This window comes from Phodopus roborovskii, unplaced genomic scaffold (assembly GCF_943737965.1).
Source record: "Phodopus roborovskii unplaced genomic scaffold, PHOROB, whole genome shotgun sequence".
Lineage (NCBI taxonomy): Eukaryota > Metazoa > Chordata > Mammalia > Rodentia > Cricetidae > Phodopus > Phodopus roborovskii.
The window spans coordinates 4384138-4403794 of NW_026125543.1; the positions used below are offsets into that span (position 1 = coordinate 4384138).

The 19657-nt window shown below is 38.7% G+C and overlaps 1 protein-coding gene across 1 annotated transcript; it reads left to right on the forward strand.

Moving 5' to 3' along the window:
• The first annotated feature begins 1010 nt into the window (after nt 1-1010).
• On the forward strand, nt 1011-18794 carry Selenot (selenoprotein T). Its single transcript, XM_051176992.1, has 6 exons — nt 1011-1357; nt 12129-12239; nt 12651-12777; nt 14178-14265; nt 17275-17428; nt 17835-18794. Exons 1-5 carry the CDS (start codon nt 1026-1028, stop codon nt 17397-17399), a joined length of 783 nt encoding a protein of 260 aa, XP_051032949.1. The 5' UTR covers nt 1011-1025; the 3' UTR covers nt 17400-17428; nt 17835-18794.
• The last annotated feature ends 863 nt before the right edge of the window (nt 18795-19657 follow it).

A 19657-nucleotide genomic window follows, 5' to 3' on the forward strand; every position in this document is an offset into this window, starting at 1 on the left:
TGAAAAGCGACCATGCCCCATTAAGATAATGTTCACAGCTTTATTACTTGTAATCAACATCTTATATCTAGCAACTTCTTTCCTATATCACTATACATTCTGCACACTTTAACACCTTGGAGTCCAGGAGCAAGAACTCTAAGCAATAAACACCCCAACCCCACTGGGTTTTCCTGTGTATCGAGGGCTGTCCTGGCACTTGCTCAGTAGACCAGGCTGTCCTTGAACTCACAGATATCCGCCTGCCTCTGCCTCCTGAGTGCTGGGATTAAAGGTGTGCCACCACTGTCTGACCTGAAATAAACATCGCTATACAAAAGGGTCAACATCAAAAGCAATAGGAACCTTGTGGGGCAAACTAACCACCATTACCCCAAAGTAAAGCCAGTTATCAATTGATCATCAAGCTGCATCTTGGAGCATGTGTGATCATTTCACAGGAAACCAAAAATTTGTTTTAAATATTATTTTAGGAGAGATCAATATTGTAAGAGTAAAGGAAAGTCATTAAATATTTGGGTGTTCCCTTGGATGTAGAAGAGCTGGGCGATTAGCTCAGTAGTACAGTCCATGTCTACCATGTACAAATAATTGTTCAACCCCTAATAATACCGATGATGATGATAAGCAGACCTGTAATTCCAAGACTCAGAAGCTAGAGGCAGGAGAATCAGGCATTCAAGGATTATAGTTGGCTACATGGAAACTAGTCTGGGCTATATGAGAATGTCTTTCAAAACAAAAATGGGACGGGCGGTGGCACATGCCTTTATCCCAGCACTCAGGAGGCAGGGGCAGGAGGATCTCTGTGAGCTCTGTACTACAGAGCGAATTCCAGGATAGCCAGGCACAGAACTGTCTCAAAAAAAAACCACACACACACACAAACAAAAACCCAAGCAAAACCAAAACGGAGACGTAGAATTCATTTCTGCCAAGTGAGGCAATTACGGGACCCCTTTATACCTCACCAGCAAACACTTTCCCTCACTCCCTTGTGTCCTCAGTGTTTGCACACATTCAAGATGGTGGTGGATCAAGACAGCGAAACAGGTCAGCTCTCCTACAATGGGCGCGGGCGCCGGCTGCGCAGGCGCACTCCAGCTTCCCTCGCCGACCTTGGCGGAGCGCGCCTGCGCAGTGGGGAGCAGTTCGTGGCTAGCTTGTGGGCCGGCTGCAGTCTCGGCGTGAAGGCGGCCAGAGCCGCTGTCTCGACTAAGATGAGGCTCCTGCTGCTTCTCCTGGTGGCGGCGTCGGCGTTGGTCCGCAGCGAGGCCTCTGCCAACCTGGGCGGCGTGCCCAGCAAGAGATTAAAGATGCAGTACGCCACGGGGCCGCTGCTCAAGTTCCAGATTTGGTGAGTATGTGCGTCGACCCCCGGCCGCCCTGCCTGCCCCGGCTTCGCGGCCTAGCCGGCTGCTCCGTGCCTGACGGGAGAGCGGCCACCGGCGCCCTTCCTTCCGCATGGGCGGCCGGGGATCGGGGCGCTTCCGCAGGCCGCTTCTGCCCTCCGGGCACTGCCCGTGGTCCCCGACAGCCTCCGGAGAGCTGCAGGCCTTCCCGAGGCGTCACTGCGCCTGGGCGGCAGCGCTCCGAGGATGCGAGGTGGAGCCCGCCGCTCGCAGAAACCGCGGCTCGGCTCCGCGGCTCCCGCACGCCTCCCGGGCATCTCTCACTTTTAAAGGTCTTGGGCATTTATAGAAGGAAAAGGAAGGGAAGCAGTCCGTTTTCGACGCCACCTTGTAATTGACTTTGTTGTCAGAAGCAGGACAGGCATCCATCTTACTAAGGTGACAAGGGTTGGGGAAGCTTTGAAAAGCTCCGATTTAAAAAACAAACAAAAAAATCACAAGGCTGGAAGAAAGCGAAACCTAAAAAGATGGTGTTTCCCTGGGATGGGATGTCAGATTAGTAATTCTTTTCAGAGTCTCGATACTTTGCAGTATTGTTATTGGCCAGAATGCATTTAAAGCCGATTTTTAAAAACGTGTGCCAATTAATCTTAAGTTTAGGTTTTTATTTCATCCTTTTGTTTAATCACTGAAGACAAAGCAAACATTTAAAAAAGGCCAGTTTCTAACATTTAAACCAGAAAATGAGACCGGGGCGGGGGCTTTAAGTTTGGTGTGCAAATTTGGTGATTTTTTTTTTTTTCTGGTTACAAACAAAATTCTCTGCAAACTTTACCATGTGCCGGTATTTATCACATCACAGATAACTGCTATTCCACTGATCTACCCCCACAGCCCCTTATACTTTTTTTTTTCTTTTTTTAAGAAAGTGGTAGCTGTTTTACTAGCTGACAAAGATGGCTGATGATTAAGCGTTGTAGTTGGGATTTGATTAGGTATTAAAAGACTGAAGTTTTCAACTCAAATGTAGTATTTCTGTCTTATTTGAACTCATGCTTTTTCAAAGTACTTTTTGTGTGTCCCTTTGCTTACACTGAAATTCTTTAATATATGTGTGTATATTGTCTGTGTGTGTCACACTGCCCATGGAAAAAATCAGAGGACAATTTGCAAGCCTCGGTTCTCTCCTTCCACTATGTTTGCCTGGGGCATTGAACTCAGGTCCAGTTTCCATATCTCTCTAATACTGTATTTGGATTCTTGTTTCAGCTTCACTATACACATTCCCTCTAAGATTTCTAAAGGAATGAACATAGCATGGTGACAACCATAATCTCAACAGAGTCAGGAAGATCAAATATTCAAGATCATCCTGGCTACATGGATCAAAGCCAACTTGAGCTACCCCACTCCCAGCCAAAACACAAAATGACCCCCCCCCCAAAAACAAAACAAAACAAAGCAAAAAACAAGTGGAAGGAATGGCAAGCAGGCATTAAAGCTTTTTAAAAACCTCATAACTGCTTTAGTTGGAATTTTGATGATTAGTTTTTTTTCCCTTGTAATTTAGGTTCAGGCTTGTTTAAAATGTCATCTGTTTTGTAGTCATTATAAGTCCTTTGTTGTCTTAGAATATATACATCAGAAATAGCTTTACTATAATACCCTACCAAGTTGTTAAATTTAGCTTTCTGCTCTTCCTTTAGAGATTAATCTATTCATAATAAATGAATATTAGGCTTCTGGTTTTGACCCTTTTAAAACATTTACTTGTAAGTTTGTGAAGGGAGAAGAAACTAATACAACTGAGCGTAAACACATGAAAAATAACCTTAAATTTTATTTGAAATTTCAGTGCCATAAAACTTTTTTCTATTTAACTGTTCTAAAGTTCAATTCAATTGACTTTTGTGTTTTATACTTATTGTAAGTACTTTTTCATAAATAGTCATAGCTCAACATTGCCTGCCTTCTGGTGTTACCACTTTTGCAGTTGCTTGTAGAACAAACAGCAACACAATGCATAAAGGAACTGAATTTGAAAGAGAGGAAGCTTCTGACCAAGTTTTATGCTCTTGTGCCTTTCCAACAACTGTTCATTCAGTATTTGCTGTGTCAGTTGCTTAAGATTTCACAGTGCACCAGACAGGGCCACCAGGAAACTTCCCCCAAATGGTACCATGTTGTTCTCTGTATCTGAGTCCTGATGTATCTCTGTATTGGTTTGTTATGTTATTGAGTAGTAAAGTCTCAATGATTTTATACTGAGGACTTTAAATATTGGATATTTAAATAGTAAATATTCAAGAGGCAGTTCTCTAGTTAGACCTTGGCCTGAAGTTCTGTCTCACTTTCATTCCACTGACTTCTGTGGGCCAGTGTATTCTGGGAGCTGCCCATAGGCATGGTGTATCTTTTATGTATGATTTAACATCCACTTAGATCTACAGTTCCTACAGTTTAAAGAGATTACTATAATTCCCTTGAGCCTTAGACAATTTAATTACTGAGAATAGTAGATTAAATGAAGTAAAGGCTTCAAAACATTAGAATATTCTGATTTTTTTTTTTGCAAATTAGCAATTTAATTATTCACTGTTCTAAGACAGCTCCTGCCTACAATTTTATGAGATAAGTAAAGCAGGTATTTCAAAACTAGGTTTTTATTTAAGTGTGTGCTGTCTCAGCCTTTGTTTTCATAATATAGGAGAAAGAAATTGACCAGATACTGAGGGAGCTGGAGAGATGCTCAGCAGTTAAGAGCTTGCAGCCTTAAGTTGTCAGCACCTGTATCAGACATTTACAACTTTCAGTAACTGCCTTCAGGGTCTGATGACCTTGCCTTCCAGAGCCACCAGCTCTCACTCCTTCTCCACAGAAGCAAAAACCAAAACCAATTTATATGTTGATAATGATCAAGAGTAGTAAAATGCTGAGTTGGAGATGTTGTGGATCATATTGGTTAATTGACATTTGATATTTACATACTTTAAAAACTAATATTTTACCTACTCTTTGCAAGTATTTTATGTTGTACACAGACTTCCCTTCTGTTCTCTTGAGATTTTTATAGGCAAGAACAAACTAGCACATAAAATTGCAATTCTGCTAAATTCTGTAAGGGAAAGTCTTGCTGATAGAGTGCCAGTCTGGGTTCAGGAAGGTTTCCTTGAAGAAATGAACTTTGTAGTAGGGGTGGGGTTTCTCTTTCCTCCCCAGGACCTCAGGAGCTGCTCTGTGTGTGTGTGTGTGTGTGTGTGTGTGTGTGTGTGTGTGTGTGTGTGTGAGACAAGGTCTTGGGACTTAGCACACAACATTACTCCTGGCTTTTTGCTGTTGTTAGTGCTAGGGATTGAACTCGGATCCCTATGCTTGCTTGGCAAGCACTTTCAAAACAGAGTCATCTCTTCACCCCTTGAACGGAGATCTAATGATGAGATATGTTTCTGTAGGGTCTTATTGAAGGAGAAACCCAAGGCTTTTATTGACTTTAAAATGCATAGCATAGATCCTTGAGTTTCATCTCACCTCAGAAGGCCAACTATTTTTATTGTGGAAAATATTTTTCAGAGAACAAAAATGGAAGGGAAGGAGGAAAGGGACGTTTTAGAGTTGTCCAGTTGAGAGGTAGTAGTGGATATACAAAGAGGTGAGAGAGGTCTTCAAGAGGTAGGCAATTTAGCAGAATGACGTGCTGAATTTCAGATGTCTTTCCGTATCTGTGAGATCCACATCCTTAAATTTTGCCAATGCAGGGAGTGGTGCATTGCACTGTACTGGCATCCAAACAGTGGAATACACACCCACTTCACTATGTCTAGTATTATTATACAGATGCTTTCATGCATGCAGGAAGATATGTGCAGAGTCTATGCAAATAGTGTGCCATTTTGTATTGGATCTAGGTGAGCACCTGCCACTGAACTCCCCAGTGGACTCCACAAGTGGAGAGAGCTGTCAGGATGTTGAGCTGTGTAGTGATGAGTGTGGTGTGTACTTTGAGCTAGCTGTCTTCTCCAGTCCTGCAGATCAACTTCTAGTGTAGACTCTTATTTTGAGTCTTTTAGTCTTTGAAGTCTCTTCTTTCTTTTCTTTCTTTCTTTTTCTTTTTTTTTTTTTTTTTTTTTTTTTTTTTTTTGACACAGTGGTCTCCAGTTTATCACTGGCTATCCTAGAACTCTCTATGTGGATCAGGCTGGCCTTGAACTCACACAGACCCACATGCTTGTGCTTCTGGAATGCTAGAGTCAAAGCTACCACACAGACCCAATTGGTCCTGTGACACCTGGCCTACCCAGCCCTTTGTGCTGGAATGTAGATGATGGTTCGTTCTAGCTGGCCTCTGCTTAGCTCAAAGTGGTTGTATGTGGGGTATGCCATGTTCTTAGCCACTGAACCAAGCTTCCAGATTTTATTGTTTCTGACCCGAAGCACCTCTATGTCTCACCAGGGTTTCTCCTTTTAAATATCTGAGGCTGAAGAGATGGCTCAGTGACTAAGAGCTCTGTCTTGCTCTTCCAGAGGTCCTGAGTATAACAAGTTTTTTCTCTGTCCTGCCAGCCAGCCCCCCCCCAAAAAAAACTACACAGAAACATATATTAATTAAAAGCTTACCCTATAGCTTAGGCTTGTTCCTGACTAGCTCCTATATCTTAAATTAACTCAAAATTTTTAATCTATGATCTGCCACGTGGCTTTTTACCTTTCTTTTATTCTGTACTTCTGACTTGTTCTGCAACTCCTGTGTACCTAGATTCTTCTTTCTCTCTTTCTCTCCCCAGAAGTCCCACCTATACCTGCTGCCTACCTATTGGTCATTCAGCTCTTTATTAAACCAATCAGAAAGTACCTTGGCAAAGACACATCTTTACAATGTAAACAAATATTCCACAGAATTTCCCCCTTTTTGTCTAATTAAAAAGGAAAGGTTTTAACTTAGTAAAATTATATACAATAAGAACAATTAGGGAAGAATTACATTTACAGTGTTTATCTAATCCATTTGTATTTAGCATATTCAGAGAAAATACTCTATTACCTATTTTCTATTAAACCATTTTCTATCATAACTTGTATTACCATCCTAAAACTAACTTTTAGAACTCAAAACATTTTCTTAGATAAACAACTTAAAACCTTTATGGATTTTCAACCTTATAGACTTTATATCTCTATTGTGAGTTTTAATTTGGTAACAAGGGAAACTGTAGCTATGTCTATCTCACCTTCAACTCAACCAGGGACCCAAAGAAGGATATAAATTACCTGAATAAACAAACAGAAAGTGTAGAGCAAATAACTTCCAAAACGGTAGAAATGGCAGAGACATCTGGCTGCCTGGTTACCCCGAGATTTCTTTGTAACATTGGGTCATCCATCTTCAGCCTACAGGCCTAGAATATCTAACAGACTTATGTAAAGCAGGAGTTTTGAAGGACTGTCATACCTTGTCTTAGCAAAGTTCAGCAGTCACTTTATTTTGTGTCCAGTTTGGACAGCATACTGCCAGCAGTCCAGGCAAGGGCAGTTTCTTGCCCAAACGGCTAACTCTGTCACATTGAAATCAAACTTCATATGGAGGTTCTTCAGTGCCCACTATCTTGTTTTGAAGTAAATTAGTGCTGCCAGAAGCAGACATGTCTTACTGTCGCAAAAAAAAAAAAAAAAAAAAAAAAAAAAAAAAAACAAAAAAAAACATGTTATTAAAAAAAGAAAAACATTTTAAATTCCATATTCTGTAGGTCTTTAAAGTGTTTTAAGGACTAGAACTTTACATTTTAAACACATTTCATACTGTTCACAAGTTTTCTCGTGTTTCTTGTACCATCTGTTATGGACCTTAGATGTCAACACACTGTCTTGCCTTCATTGAATGAAGCAATCTCATTAGTGGAAACTGTGCAGGTTAATCTATTAAAAACTATGTAATTGCACGAACCCATAAAGCATTGCAGTTACATTATATTTTGGTCATTCAGATAGTTGTCTTCAAGTTCCTGGTTCTTTTAGAAATGCCCTCACTCAGAAAAAGGAGGGAAACCAATGAAACTGATGCACTGGCAATATTTAATGATGATTTATCAGATATTCCTAGTGAGATTGGCTGTGGAGAGGAATTTTTTTTTCCCTTAAGATGATTCTACAGATTCTATTGACAGTGAAATTATTAGACCTATAAGGAAGTGCAAGGTGGTGGTGCTTTCAAGTGATTCTGACACTCACAAAGCTACTGATAATTGTTTATCTGAAATTGACAAACCACCATGTTTACAAATGTATAAAGGTCATTCTGGGGTCACTCTATTTCTGTCTCTATGACTCTGTGACCAATCTCTTTTTCAGTGATGAATTGTTTGAGATGTTGTACAAAGAGCTGTCCAATTACCAAGATCAAACCTCTGTGAAATGAAAAGCACCATCTATAACACTGAAGTGGTTACACAGAAGGGCGTCAAGAAATTCTTTGACTTAATTATTCTGATGGGTCAAATAAGAAATAGCTTGAAACCTGTTGGTCAACAGATCCTTTGATATTTACACCTATATTTCCAGATAGTCACCATAGATTTGAGTAAATATAGACATTTTGGCATTTCAGTGATAATGCCAAAAGTGGACAGTCATTCTTCATGATCCAACCTATGCTGGGTTATTTCCTGCATAAATGTTGAACAATGTACAGTCCGAAGCAACAGTTGTCTTTGGATAAGGGAATGATTCCATGGAGAGGTCATTTAAAATTTCGCATGTACCACCCAGAGAAAATACAAAATATGGTTTACTTGTTTAGATCGTGTTCAAGAATGACACAGCCTATGTCTGCAATATGGAGATATATCTTGCTGAAGGATAAAAAATTGCAAGAGACTATTCCTTAAGTCATTGGACCCTGTCTTGACATATGGTACTATATTTACCAGGATTATTCTTACAGTTCTACATCTACTGCTGAATTGCTGCTACAGAACAAATCCAGAGGCTGGGGGACTATTAGGGAGAGTAGAGGTTTACCATCAAATTTTAAAATGTAACATCAAGAATGAAGAAAGGGGGCTGGAGAGATGGCTCAGAAGCTAAGAGCACTGGCTGCTCTTCCAAAGGTCCTGAGTTCAATTCCCAGCAACCACATGGTGGTTCACAAGCATCCATAATGAGATCTGGTGCATCTTTCTGGCATGCAGGTAGAATACTGTATAGATAATAAATAAATCCTTTAAAAAAAAGAAGAAAGGTGATATAATATCTTCCAGAAAAGGCAATATTTTTATTCTAGCATGATAGACAAGTCTGAATGATATCAACAATCCATGATACTTCTGTCTCAATGACACCGGGGGTAGGGGGGTTGGGGGGTGGAGGGTGGGAATAGAAAAATGGGAGAGAATAAGCTACCAGCATCAAGGAATACAATGCCTATATGAAAGGCATTGACCATGCAGATCACTTCTTTTCATATTGTTCTAAAGGAAAAAATGAAATGGACTCTTTGATTCATTTAGAATCTACAGCACCCTCAGTCCCCAAGCAAAAATGAAGTGTAAATAGTTTCTGCTATAAATGGCAAGAATGGAGGACAATAATGAAGACTCTCCAGAAGCAGAGATAGATCTGTCCAGCCCTTCTGGGGGTACAAGGAGAGCACCTTGTAAAGAGCACCCAAAAGGTCAGGTAATATAAAGCAATATGAGCCTGCACATGTTCCAGCAAGTAGAAAGAAAAACTTTCCTGTGAGAGCCTGCAGAGTTTGTATAGCCTATGGAAAAAAGTTGAATATTTTCTTTGGTCTTCTTCATAGAGGAAAATTTTATGCAATACCATATATTTAAAAAGTACTAGGTACTTTGTTTAATTATTCTTTTGTAAATAAAAATGTTATAATTATTGAGAATAACACCTAAAGTACATAGGATTCTGTAATTATGATGATTTAAATAATATGCAGTTTACCTAAAAATGTATGGTTCCTGTGAACATCTTAGAAATTTCTGTATGGTTCAAAATGTGTTAAATGGGCTGCATAGGTACAATAACTCAAATAAGAGTAGAAACATATATACAGTATAATAAAAATAACCTTAATTTTGTATCAGTATACAAAAATCCATACCAATGTAAAATATTTGAGACTAATCATTTCTATACTATATCTTCCCTTTTTCCCTTCAGAAAAAGATCCTTGAATCTAATCTCCTTTGTTTAGCTTTTTTCCTGATTATTACTAATAGCAGCTTCCCAAATGATGGGAAACAGCCATTACCCACCTAATGACCCATAACCACCCACCACAACTCTTGGGGGTGGGCACCGTGTTCTGTTCTCTAGACTGCTTTCTGTTATTTGGGAGTCCTGAGAAACATAGGATAATGATCAAGTCCTGGGAGAGCTAAGCTGTATTTTTGTTCAGTCTCTTTGTGATTGAAAAGTGTAGAGCTTATCTGAAGTCTTGGCTGGATCATCTCACCTAACAGTTTTTAAGTTGCTGTGGATGTAGAAGTTTGAGGAAGCTGCAACAGGTATTCCAAGAGGCTGGATCACCTGGGCTACTTATCTTTATTGGTGTCTGGTTCTTTTTTTTTTTTTTCTGAAACACACACACACACACACTTTTAAAGTAACATACATGTTTGTATTAACGTAAGTATGGAATGTGCAGTGTTCATAAGTCAGTTAAATTTTTTTTTTTTTTTTTTTTTTGCTTTATGTTTGGGCAGGTAAAATCTGTCAACTTTGTAAGTCCATTTGGAGTGTATAACCAAACCACTATCCATAATAATAAGTCATGAGGACTCTGTAGCCAATATTATTTATCATGTCTCATTCAGTATCAGAGATTGGCTTATATATCACCTGTCTTGTAGTCTTTCTTGGCTTTTCCCCTCATGTCTGCAGCCAAGATCCTCTGAGGCCTCACCCCTGGTCAAATCTGATCTTCATTAATTTTGAAGAGAACCAGTACTTTTGTTTACTGTGGAAATAGAAGCATAACCTCTCCCCAGCACAACACATTTTTTGATTTCTAATTTGAAGTTAAGACATTCTTAAGATGTATAGTTTGATTTAATTTAGCAGTTTCCATAATCCAGTGTCTCTCAGAACCTATTGTTTTTTGTGCATTAGAATTAAAAAAATTCGAAGTCAACAAAGTATCATACAGGATCCAGACACCCTGTGTATTTCCCATCTTTATGTTGCTTTTTTTTTTTAATGTTACTGTACTCTCTCTTTGAAAACTTAGACTTCATTATTTTTAAATTTTTTTTCTATGATTGTCTGTACCCATATGCTTTTCTTTTTTTCAGCATCTTAACACATTTTTAAACATACTGTACCTTTTTAGAGGTTGTATGTGTGTGTTTGTGTCTGTGTCTGTGTGTTTGTGTGCGTGCGTGTGCATACTAAGCGCCTGCAGCATTCTCTGACAGTGAGAGACAAATCTTAAACTGCCATGGCAGTTGCTGTGCAGCTTAGTTTGGCACATGGCTTATGTTCCAAAGGAGCAGTCCAGTCCATAATCATCATGGCAGGAAGCATGGCAGCATGCAGGCAGACATGGTGCTGACAATATCTTGATTGGAAGGCAACAACTGGAACTGTTCTCAAACACTAGGCCTGATCTTAAAGCCCACCCCTACTGTGTGTGACACACTTCTTCCAATAAGGCCTTACAACTTCAACAAAGCCACACCTAATAGTGCCTCTCCCTGTGTGCTTATGGGAGCCAATTATGTGCAAACTATCAAGGTTGCCTAACTGGGTACCAACTGTTCCCACTATTTTCTGTTATGTTTGATAATTGTTACCACATTATTTAGTCCAAGTTAGTCTACTTGAACTAAACTCAGACCTGTTACAAGTTCTTACCTCTCACTGCCTCCAAATTAAAGGTTAAAACTTGGGCAGGCTAAGGGGTGTGGCTCAATGGAATGCTTTCCTATCACAAGTAAGGATTGACACCAGTGCCTGGAGAGGAAAAAAAAGAGGAAAGGGAAGGGAATGACCAAAATTTTAGGCTTTGCAGTTAGTGGGGAAACAATCTGACCTCCTCACCGTTTTCTTATTACTCCTCCATTCCCATTTTCATAGTTCACATGGCAGAGGGTTAGGTCCTACTTACAGGACACAATCTCTGACCACAATTGTGCATGTTCCAGAAATGCACATCTACTGTAGGATAGCTTGGAATTTCCCTAGAAATGAGTGTGGGTTTTTAAAAAGTTATTCTTTATTCATACCAGAATCTTTGGGGGAAGTGCAGTCAAAAATCTTTGAATAGGGCCGAAAAGAAAAAAAAAGGAAGATTTTTTTTGGGGGGGGGGTTTCGGATTCCCTGTTTGGTCTCTCAGGTCCTGCTGTGCGTTTTCAGGTCCAGAGTCACTTTGAGAACTTTTCATATGTACTTCCAGGGCTTCATATAAGCAGTTAGAAAGAGTTTCTGCCCTTTGCATTTCAGTCAACATTTTCTGTACTCTCTACAAAGGGTCAGTTGATGTGAGAGTTTGATATACAGACATGTTTAAATTGGTGTTTGCTATTGTCTAACCCAAAGCTCTGAAGTGTGGTGTTTAACTAGATGATTTATTTGCTGAGAACGTAAATATACAAAATTTATAAGATACAAAAAACAAAAAAAATCCTTCCCTGTTTCCATTGTCAGTTCAGTCATTAATTGTGATGAATTATGAAACAATTTTAATCTGATAATAACTTTTAGGCTTTCTTTGACTTTAAGTCTAGATACATTCAAAACACTTAATAGAAGCATTTCTTTTTTGGCAGTGTATCCTGAGGGTACAGACGGGTGTTTGAGGAATACATGCGGGTTATTAGCCAGCGGTATCCAGACATCCGAATTGAAGGAGAGAATTACCTCCCTCAACCAATTTATAGGTAAGTGGATCTCAGTGACTTGAATATAGTCTTTTAACCTACAAGCTTTGTGAATGGGCTCATTTACCTTTGCTGGGTTTGTGTAATTTCTTATTTGCTTATAATATACAGAGAATGCTACTTTGTAAAGAACAATGGAATGATGACTTTTAAAGAGGTGTTCATTTGTGTAATTTATGTTAGGAAATTAGTCTAAGATTGAGCCCAGGCTGTTGTACCTTCTGAGCATACATTTTACCACGGAACCACTCCCCTCCCCCAGATTTCCTAGAAAATCAATGATACTAAATTTAATGTGATTAGTAACTTGTATTTTATATCTAGAAAATGTCTTCACATAAAGTTTAATTATTAAATTTCAGAATAGACAAATTGTAGTTACTGATTAACTTGTTTCTTTTCTTTTGATAGACATATAGCATCTTTCCTGTCAATCTTCAAACTAGTATTAATAGGTTTAATAATTGTTGGCAAGGATCCTTTTGCTTTTTTCGGCATGCAAGCTCCTAGCATCTGGCAGTGGGGCCAAGAAAATAAGGTATGTGGCTTTGGTGACTGAGCTTTTAGGTTGTGTGTGAGATACATTTTAGGGTTTGTTTTTGTCCTGTTCCCCACCCCCCTCTTGGAAACAGGGAGAACTTTATTAGAATTCAAAGAAGCTATAAAACCTCAGCAGCTGCCTGGAGGAGGGAAGGAAAAAGCCATGGCATTTAAGCTGGTATAAACGTTCAGACCCATGGTTGGAGGGCAGCCTTGTGATAGAGATGGACGCTTCAGAGAACATAAGGATGCTTATGATAGAGATGCTTAGGATAGAGAAAGGAGAAATTATGTCTTTCTCAATGTTGGACTTTTCTTAGTTATGCAGTCAGGTGGGCAGGCTTATTATTGCGTGGCTGTAGCCTCTGAACTTTAACCAGTTATTCTTATTTTTGTCTTTTTACTTAAAATCTTTTTTTTCCCCCCTGAGGCATTTACCATCATTGGAAATGGATCTAATTTTACTTCTCTCTTGCATGGGAGTGTTGTAGATCTTCTTTTATGAAGCGGAGTTCTCTGGGGAGTGCTCTAGCTTTGCCCTTTAGTTCTAGTGCCTTTAGACTCCTATTTGGGGGTTCTTCTAGAACAGGCATTTGTTAACATAAGCATCCTTAGGTGTCTCTAGGAGGAATACATCTCTGCCCCATTGTTAAGCAGACATGGGTTTGCAGTTCAGTGCTTGAGTATTCTGTGCTGTGACACTTATGTATAACACATAGGTATAGTTGCCAAAGAGGTAGAGATACAGATTTTGTGACAATGCCTTCTGTGTTCCTATAAAAAGCTGTGACATCAAACACCACCTGGCCCAAATACAATAGGCAGGCAAGCTCTTTCTTTCTTTTATGGACATTTGTTTTTTGAAACAATGTGTTATGAATTTATATCTTCACCATTTCCAACTTTTTGTTTGGTACGTTTACTAAATTAAAGCAGTGTACTTTTTTTTGAAGAAGATAGATTTACCTTTGAAGGGTACATGCATGTGTTTCTCTGTGCTAGGGCAGTTTAAACCTACAGATGGTTTTAACACGATTTTTCTTTTAAACTTAAGTAGATTGTATGTAATATACATAAAGTTGCTGGTGGTTGCATCACTGTTCTCTTGTGATGACATTTTACATTATAAAATTGGTAAAGTGAACCATTCTAACGTTGGTGTTCTTTTTTATTTAACATCAATTGTTGAAGTGTTTTAGAAATTCTGTATATTATATGAATGCTGTATGTAGGTTCTTTAAAATGTAAAGAGCTGTGCATTTTTCCTGGTGATGGTTTGTGAGATGACATTTTGTATGGATACTTTTATATTAAAAGAAAGTACTGTCAAATTAAGGTTGAAACTGTGTTTAAAAAAAAAAAAAACATGTCTTACGTTTTATGCCATTTGACTTCTAGGTTTATGCATGTATGATGGTTTTCTTCTTGAGCAACATGATTGAGAACCAGTGTATGTCAACAGGTGCATTTGAGATAACATTAAATGGTACGTTCTAAGTAGTGTGGGTTTGTGATGAATTACATACTTAATAGCAAACAGGCTTTTTATTTTTCATGAGAAACTTCTTTAATGTTCATATAAAAGAGCTTATATTATAGAGTGAAAGTTCGGGAGAAGAATTTTAATTGCTATTTGAGGTTCTAGAACTTGTAGATGATTTGGCTCCTATGTGTTTCCTGTCTGACTAATACTCTACTCCATAGCTTTAAAATAAAATCTTTATGATTATTCCTGAGTGCATAACCATAGGATACTGGAGACCTGTTTTGAGTGCTTTACTTGGGAATCTTTAACATACCCTGCTTCAAAATAAGCTCTTAGCTACTCCCTCTGGTTCCTATGTGCTGCTTTGATTCTCCTCTGGGATTTTTTTGTTCATTTAATTGCTTCATCATTTGCCCTCCTACTTTGCCCAGAAACCTAGGGTAGACTTCCATTATTGATTCCACTCCATAGTTAAGGAATTACAAAGACCTCTCAACTGTCTTCTACATTGCTTACAAATCTACTTTTGCTAATCTTCCCTGCTGGCACCCTAGCCTGTGTTATGTGACTCCCCTGTTTTCTGAACAGTAGATTGTCGAATATACTTTCAACTGTGATTTTTCCTTTTTTTTTTTTTTTTTTTTTTTTTTTTTGTTTCAAGATGGGCAAAAGGGCGTTTCTCAGTATTGCTTTGGAGGTTATCCTGTAACTCACTCTGTCGACTAGGCTGGCCTCAAATTCAACAGAGGTCTGCCTGCCTCTGCCTCCAGAGTGCTGGGATTAAATGTGTGTGCCACCAATGCTTGGCCCATTTTGTTTTTTAAGACAGGGTTTCTCTGTGTAACATCTTTGGCTGTAATGAACTCACTCTGTAGACTAGGCTGACCTTGAACTGGCAGAGATCTGCCTGCCTTTGCCTCTTGAGTGCTGGGATTAAAGGCATGTACCACCACTGCCCAGCTTGGGTTCTTTTGTTTGCTTGGTTTGCTTGCTTGCTGTTTTTTGCAGTGACTTTCTTAATGAAGATTTCCTTGTGTCCCTTGAGTGTCTAAACTCAAGTTCTTTTTCAAAATAAATATCAGTGTGTTCAGTGTGAGCAAAGGCCCTGCAAAATCTAGTTTTGGGGTCAGTCAACCATGGTCCTGTGTTCATGTCCTGTTGCCTGTCTGATGGTTTCATTTGAACATAGCTATGTCCAATTTTATTTATTTTTAAATTTATTTTTCATTTAAAAATATTTTTTCATTTTACCTACCAACCCAGTTCCCCCTTCCTCTCTTTCTCCTGCCCGCCCCACCTTTCCCCATCCCACCCCCATCCACTCAGGGGGTAAGGCTTCCCTTGGAGAGTCAACAAAGCCTGGCATACCAAATTGAGGCAGGACCAAGCCCTTCCCCCCTGTATCAAGGCTGAGCAAGGTATCTGACCCTAGGGAATGGGCTCCAAAAAGCCAGTTCATACACCCGGGATAAATCCTGTTTATATTGCCAGCCCCCTCCCAACCCCCCTAGAACAAGCCACAAAACTGTCACTCACATTCAGAGTGTCCAGTTGTTTCCATGCAGATTCTTCAGCTTGCAGTTCATAGTCCTGAGTTCTCACTAGCTCGGGTCAGCTGTCTCTGTGGCCTTCTCCATCATGACCTTGACTGATGCCACCCTCCCCCACTACCCTCCCCCCTTCATGTGATTTTTTTTTTTCCCCTCCCTCTCTTCACCTAAGCTCCAGGAGCTTAGCCCAGTGCTTGTCGGTGTGTATGCTTCCCTCAGTTACTGGATGTAGGTTCTGTGATGATGTTGAAGGCCAGTTTAGGCACCCTCTCCATTATTGCTAGGAGTCTTAGCTCAGGTCATCCTTGTGGATTCATGGGAATTTCTCTAGCACCAGGTTTCTCCCTAACCCCATAATGGCTCCCTCTATTAAGATATCTCTTTCATTGCTCTCCCTCTCTGTCCTTCCCCCAACTCAGTTATCTCTTTCCCCATGTTCTCATCTCCCATCCCCTTCCTTCTACCTACTCCTCCCAGTTTAACCAGGAGATCTTAACTATTTCTCCTTCCTGGGACCTTCCATGTTGTGTCCCTCTTAGGATCCTCCTTGTTATCTAGCTTCTCTGAGGTTGTGGATTATAGCCTGTTTATCCTTTGCTTTACATCTAATATCCACTTACTCATAAGTACATACCGTGTTTTTCTTTCTGGATCTACTTTACCTCACTCAGGATGTTTTTTTCTAGTTCTATCCATTTGCCTGCAAATTTCAAGATTTTTTTTTCCCCATTAAGAAGTACGCCATTGTGTAAATGTACCACATTTTCCTTATCCATTCTTCGTTGTTTCCAGGTTCTGGCTATTACAAATAATGTTGCTGTGAACATAGTTGAACAAATGTCCTTGTGGTATGAATGTATATCCTTTGGGTATATGCCTAAGAGTGGCATTGCTGGGTCCTGAGGTAGATTGATTCCCAGTTTTCTGAGAAACCATCATTCTGATTTCCAAAGTTATACCTAGTTTTAAAATGTATTCCCATTGCTGCCTTCAGGTTGTGTGAATTGAATGACTGTGACAGATACTCTTCGATAAGCAAAAAAAAATGTTTAATTTCTGGTTTGTTACCCCAATCTAAATTTCTGTGCCTCTTAAGTCTCTCTTACAAGACTTCCTGATGTGGCCTGTGCAGGCCCACACTCCTTTCTGGCCTTTACATTTCTTTTTACCTCAAAATTTTTTGCTTCCATGAGCGTTCACTCTGGTTTAATGGCTTTTCTTTATCTTTTTAGATGTAGTTTAACTGATGTGCTTTCCTGGCCAGTCAACAAGAGAGGCTGGTGTTTGCACTTTAATCTTAGTAAATAAATACGATTTTGTGGTTCCCTAAGAGGAAGAAGTAGTGAACTCCTGTGTCCCTAATTGTGCATGAAACTCAGTAATTACTTGTGGGGTTAATGTCTGTTGTAGAATCATCTTTAATGTGTTTTTTGGGGTTGGGTGCTGGCTGTTTTTGTAGATGTGCCGGTATGGTCTAAACTGGAATCTGGTCATCTTCCGTCCATGCAACAACTTGTTCAAATTCTTGACAATGAAATGAAACTCAATGTGCATATGGATTCAATCCCACATCATCGATCATAGCCCTACCTATCGGCATTGAAAACTATTTTGTAAGTAGTTAAAAAGATACAGTAGCTATTCATAGGTTTCCATTCATTCTTATCACATATATTAGATGCCACATATATTATCACTTCAATTTCCCACTTAGGATGGAACAGATGGATGTCTTTTAAACTTTGAACTCCTAATAGCCAGAATTGATGTGTTTTATTGTAGTTTGTAGCTGCATTGCTTCTCCTTACTTTCAAATAATTCCTAAACATGTGCATTATTTTTAACATACTTAAGAGAGAAAATTTATGAGCATTTGTATAAGTGTGAAGAGACTTGGTTAGCTCTTGCTTCATAGTAGTAGTATCAATCTCTGTTCCTTTTTGATCAGTGGATTAGCTTCCCAAGAGTTGGTATAAGAGTGACTACTAAAATACACTATTCTTTTTCTGTTTGTTTCAGACACTAAGGGATTTTGCAAGAGCAGCGTGACTGACATTATGAAGGCCTGTACTGAAGACAGCAAGCTGTTAGTACAGACCAGATGTTTCTTGGCAGGCTCGTTGTACCTCTTGGAAAACCTCAGTGCAAGATAGTTTTTCCATTGCTGGCACATGCTGAATTCTGCACATATATGGAGTGCAATGATACTGTGTAGCTTCCCCGAGCCCACCTTTAATAGTTTCTTCTTTTTGATGTGGCATTACTACTTGTAACTCTTTTCTTGGTCATGTTTGAGAAAGTACAGAATTGAATTACAACTTGAGTTTTTTTTCAAGATGTGTGTTAAGCTTGTTGTGTTTTTATATGAATTTTCATTTTTAAAGTTTAATGTTAGTTTTCTTGGGGAAACACCTGAAGTTCCTAAATAATTTATAAAAGTTTATCAGATAGCTCTAATTTGGTTATGCTTTATATATAGTTTTCAGAACACTGCAGATTGTGCACAGTGAATTATACACGATTATGGGGGGGAATCCAATACCCAGAGTACTCTACTGTGTATGTGTGTGTGTGTGTGAAAGGGAGAGAGAGAGAGAGAGAAAGAGAGAAATTACCAGGAACAAAACCAACTGCTTTTTTTTTAAATCTACATTTTTAATATACCAAGTAATAAAACATTAGTATTTTATTTATGACAAGATACTTAAACAATATTTGCAATGTTATAGACACATATGTCTACATTTTTACATCAGATGTTTGAAGGTAAAATCATATGAATGAGTAAAACTATATTGACAGATTACAAAAGAGCAAATACATCTTGGCCATAATTTTAAAGTCTCCTTGTTTTTGAAAATAATAAGAATAATTTATTTCACTATTGTTTCTAAAATGTCCTAATCAAGCTGAGGTAAAATAAAACTAAACTGACATCATGCTTAGAGAGTTTTTCAAGAATAATAAAGATTTGAGAAATGGGAAACGTAACCTGTTGTAATTTTATATTTACTTTTTTTTTTTTTTTTTTTTTTTTTTTTTTTGGAGACAAGGTTTTTCTGTGGCTTTGGAAGGTGTCCTGGAACTAGCTCTTGTAGACCAGACTGGACTCAAACTCATAGAGAGCCTGCCTCTGCCTCCCAAGTGCTGGGCTTAAAGGTGTGCGCCACCAACGCCTGGCTATATTTACATTTAAAATGCAAATGAGTTTTTGTTTTGCTTGATGAAAATATTTTAGTAAACAGTTTTAGATGGCCTTCTTTCAGAGACTTGAAATACATTTCTGCAGGGACAAATACCAGGCAAAGGACATAGACACTTCTTAGTGTATATTTTCTAAGCATCTTTGAATTTATTTTGTTGATGTTTCTTTTAGAACCTATTACCATTCTGTTTCCTTGAAAGAGCTTATCATTTGAATTATCCTGATGAATGCATTTGGCAAATTCATAATTTTCTTCAGATTGTAATGAAGTATTTGATGTAGAACTTATTAGTTTCCTTTTCCTCTTCGCAGCAATAGTCATTTCCATGTAGAATGGCACGCTTGAAACCAGTTGCTTTTAAAATTCTATTGTAGTTCAAATGTCTTGACCAATCTAATGAATTGATTAATGGGCCTTTATACTACTACTACTACTAATAATAATAATAATAAAAAAAACTGAGCAGATGTAAGTTAAATGAAAGTTTATTGCTCAGTGTACCTGTTATCATTATTTTTAATAACCATTTGCCTCATGTTTTGTTTTGACTTACAGATACTCTCATAAAGGACATACTTTAGATTCACACACAAGTGATGACCTAACTTACTGTTTAGAACAGTAACTGTTTTCAAA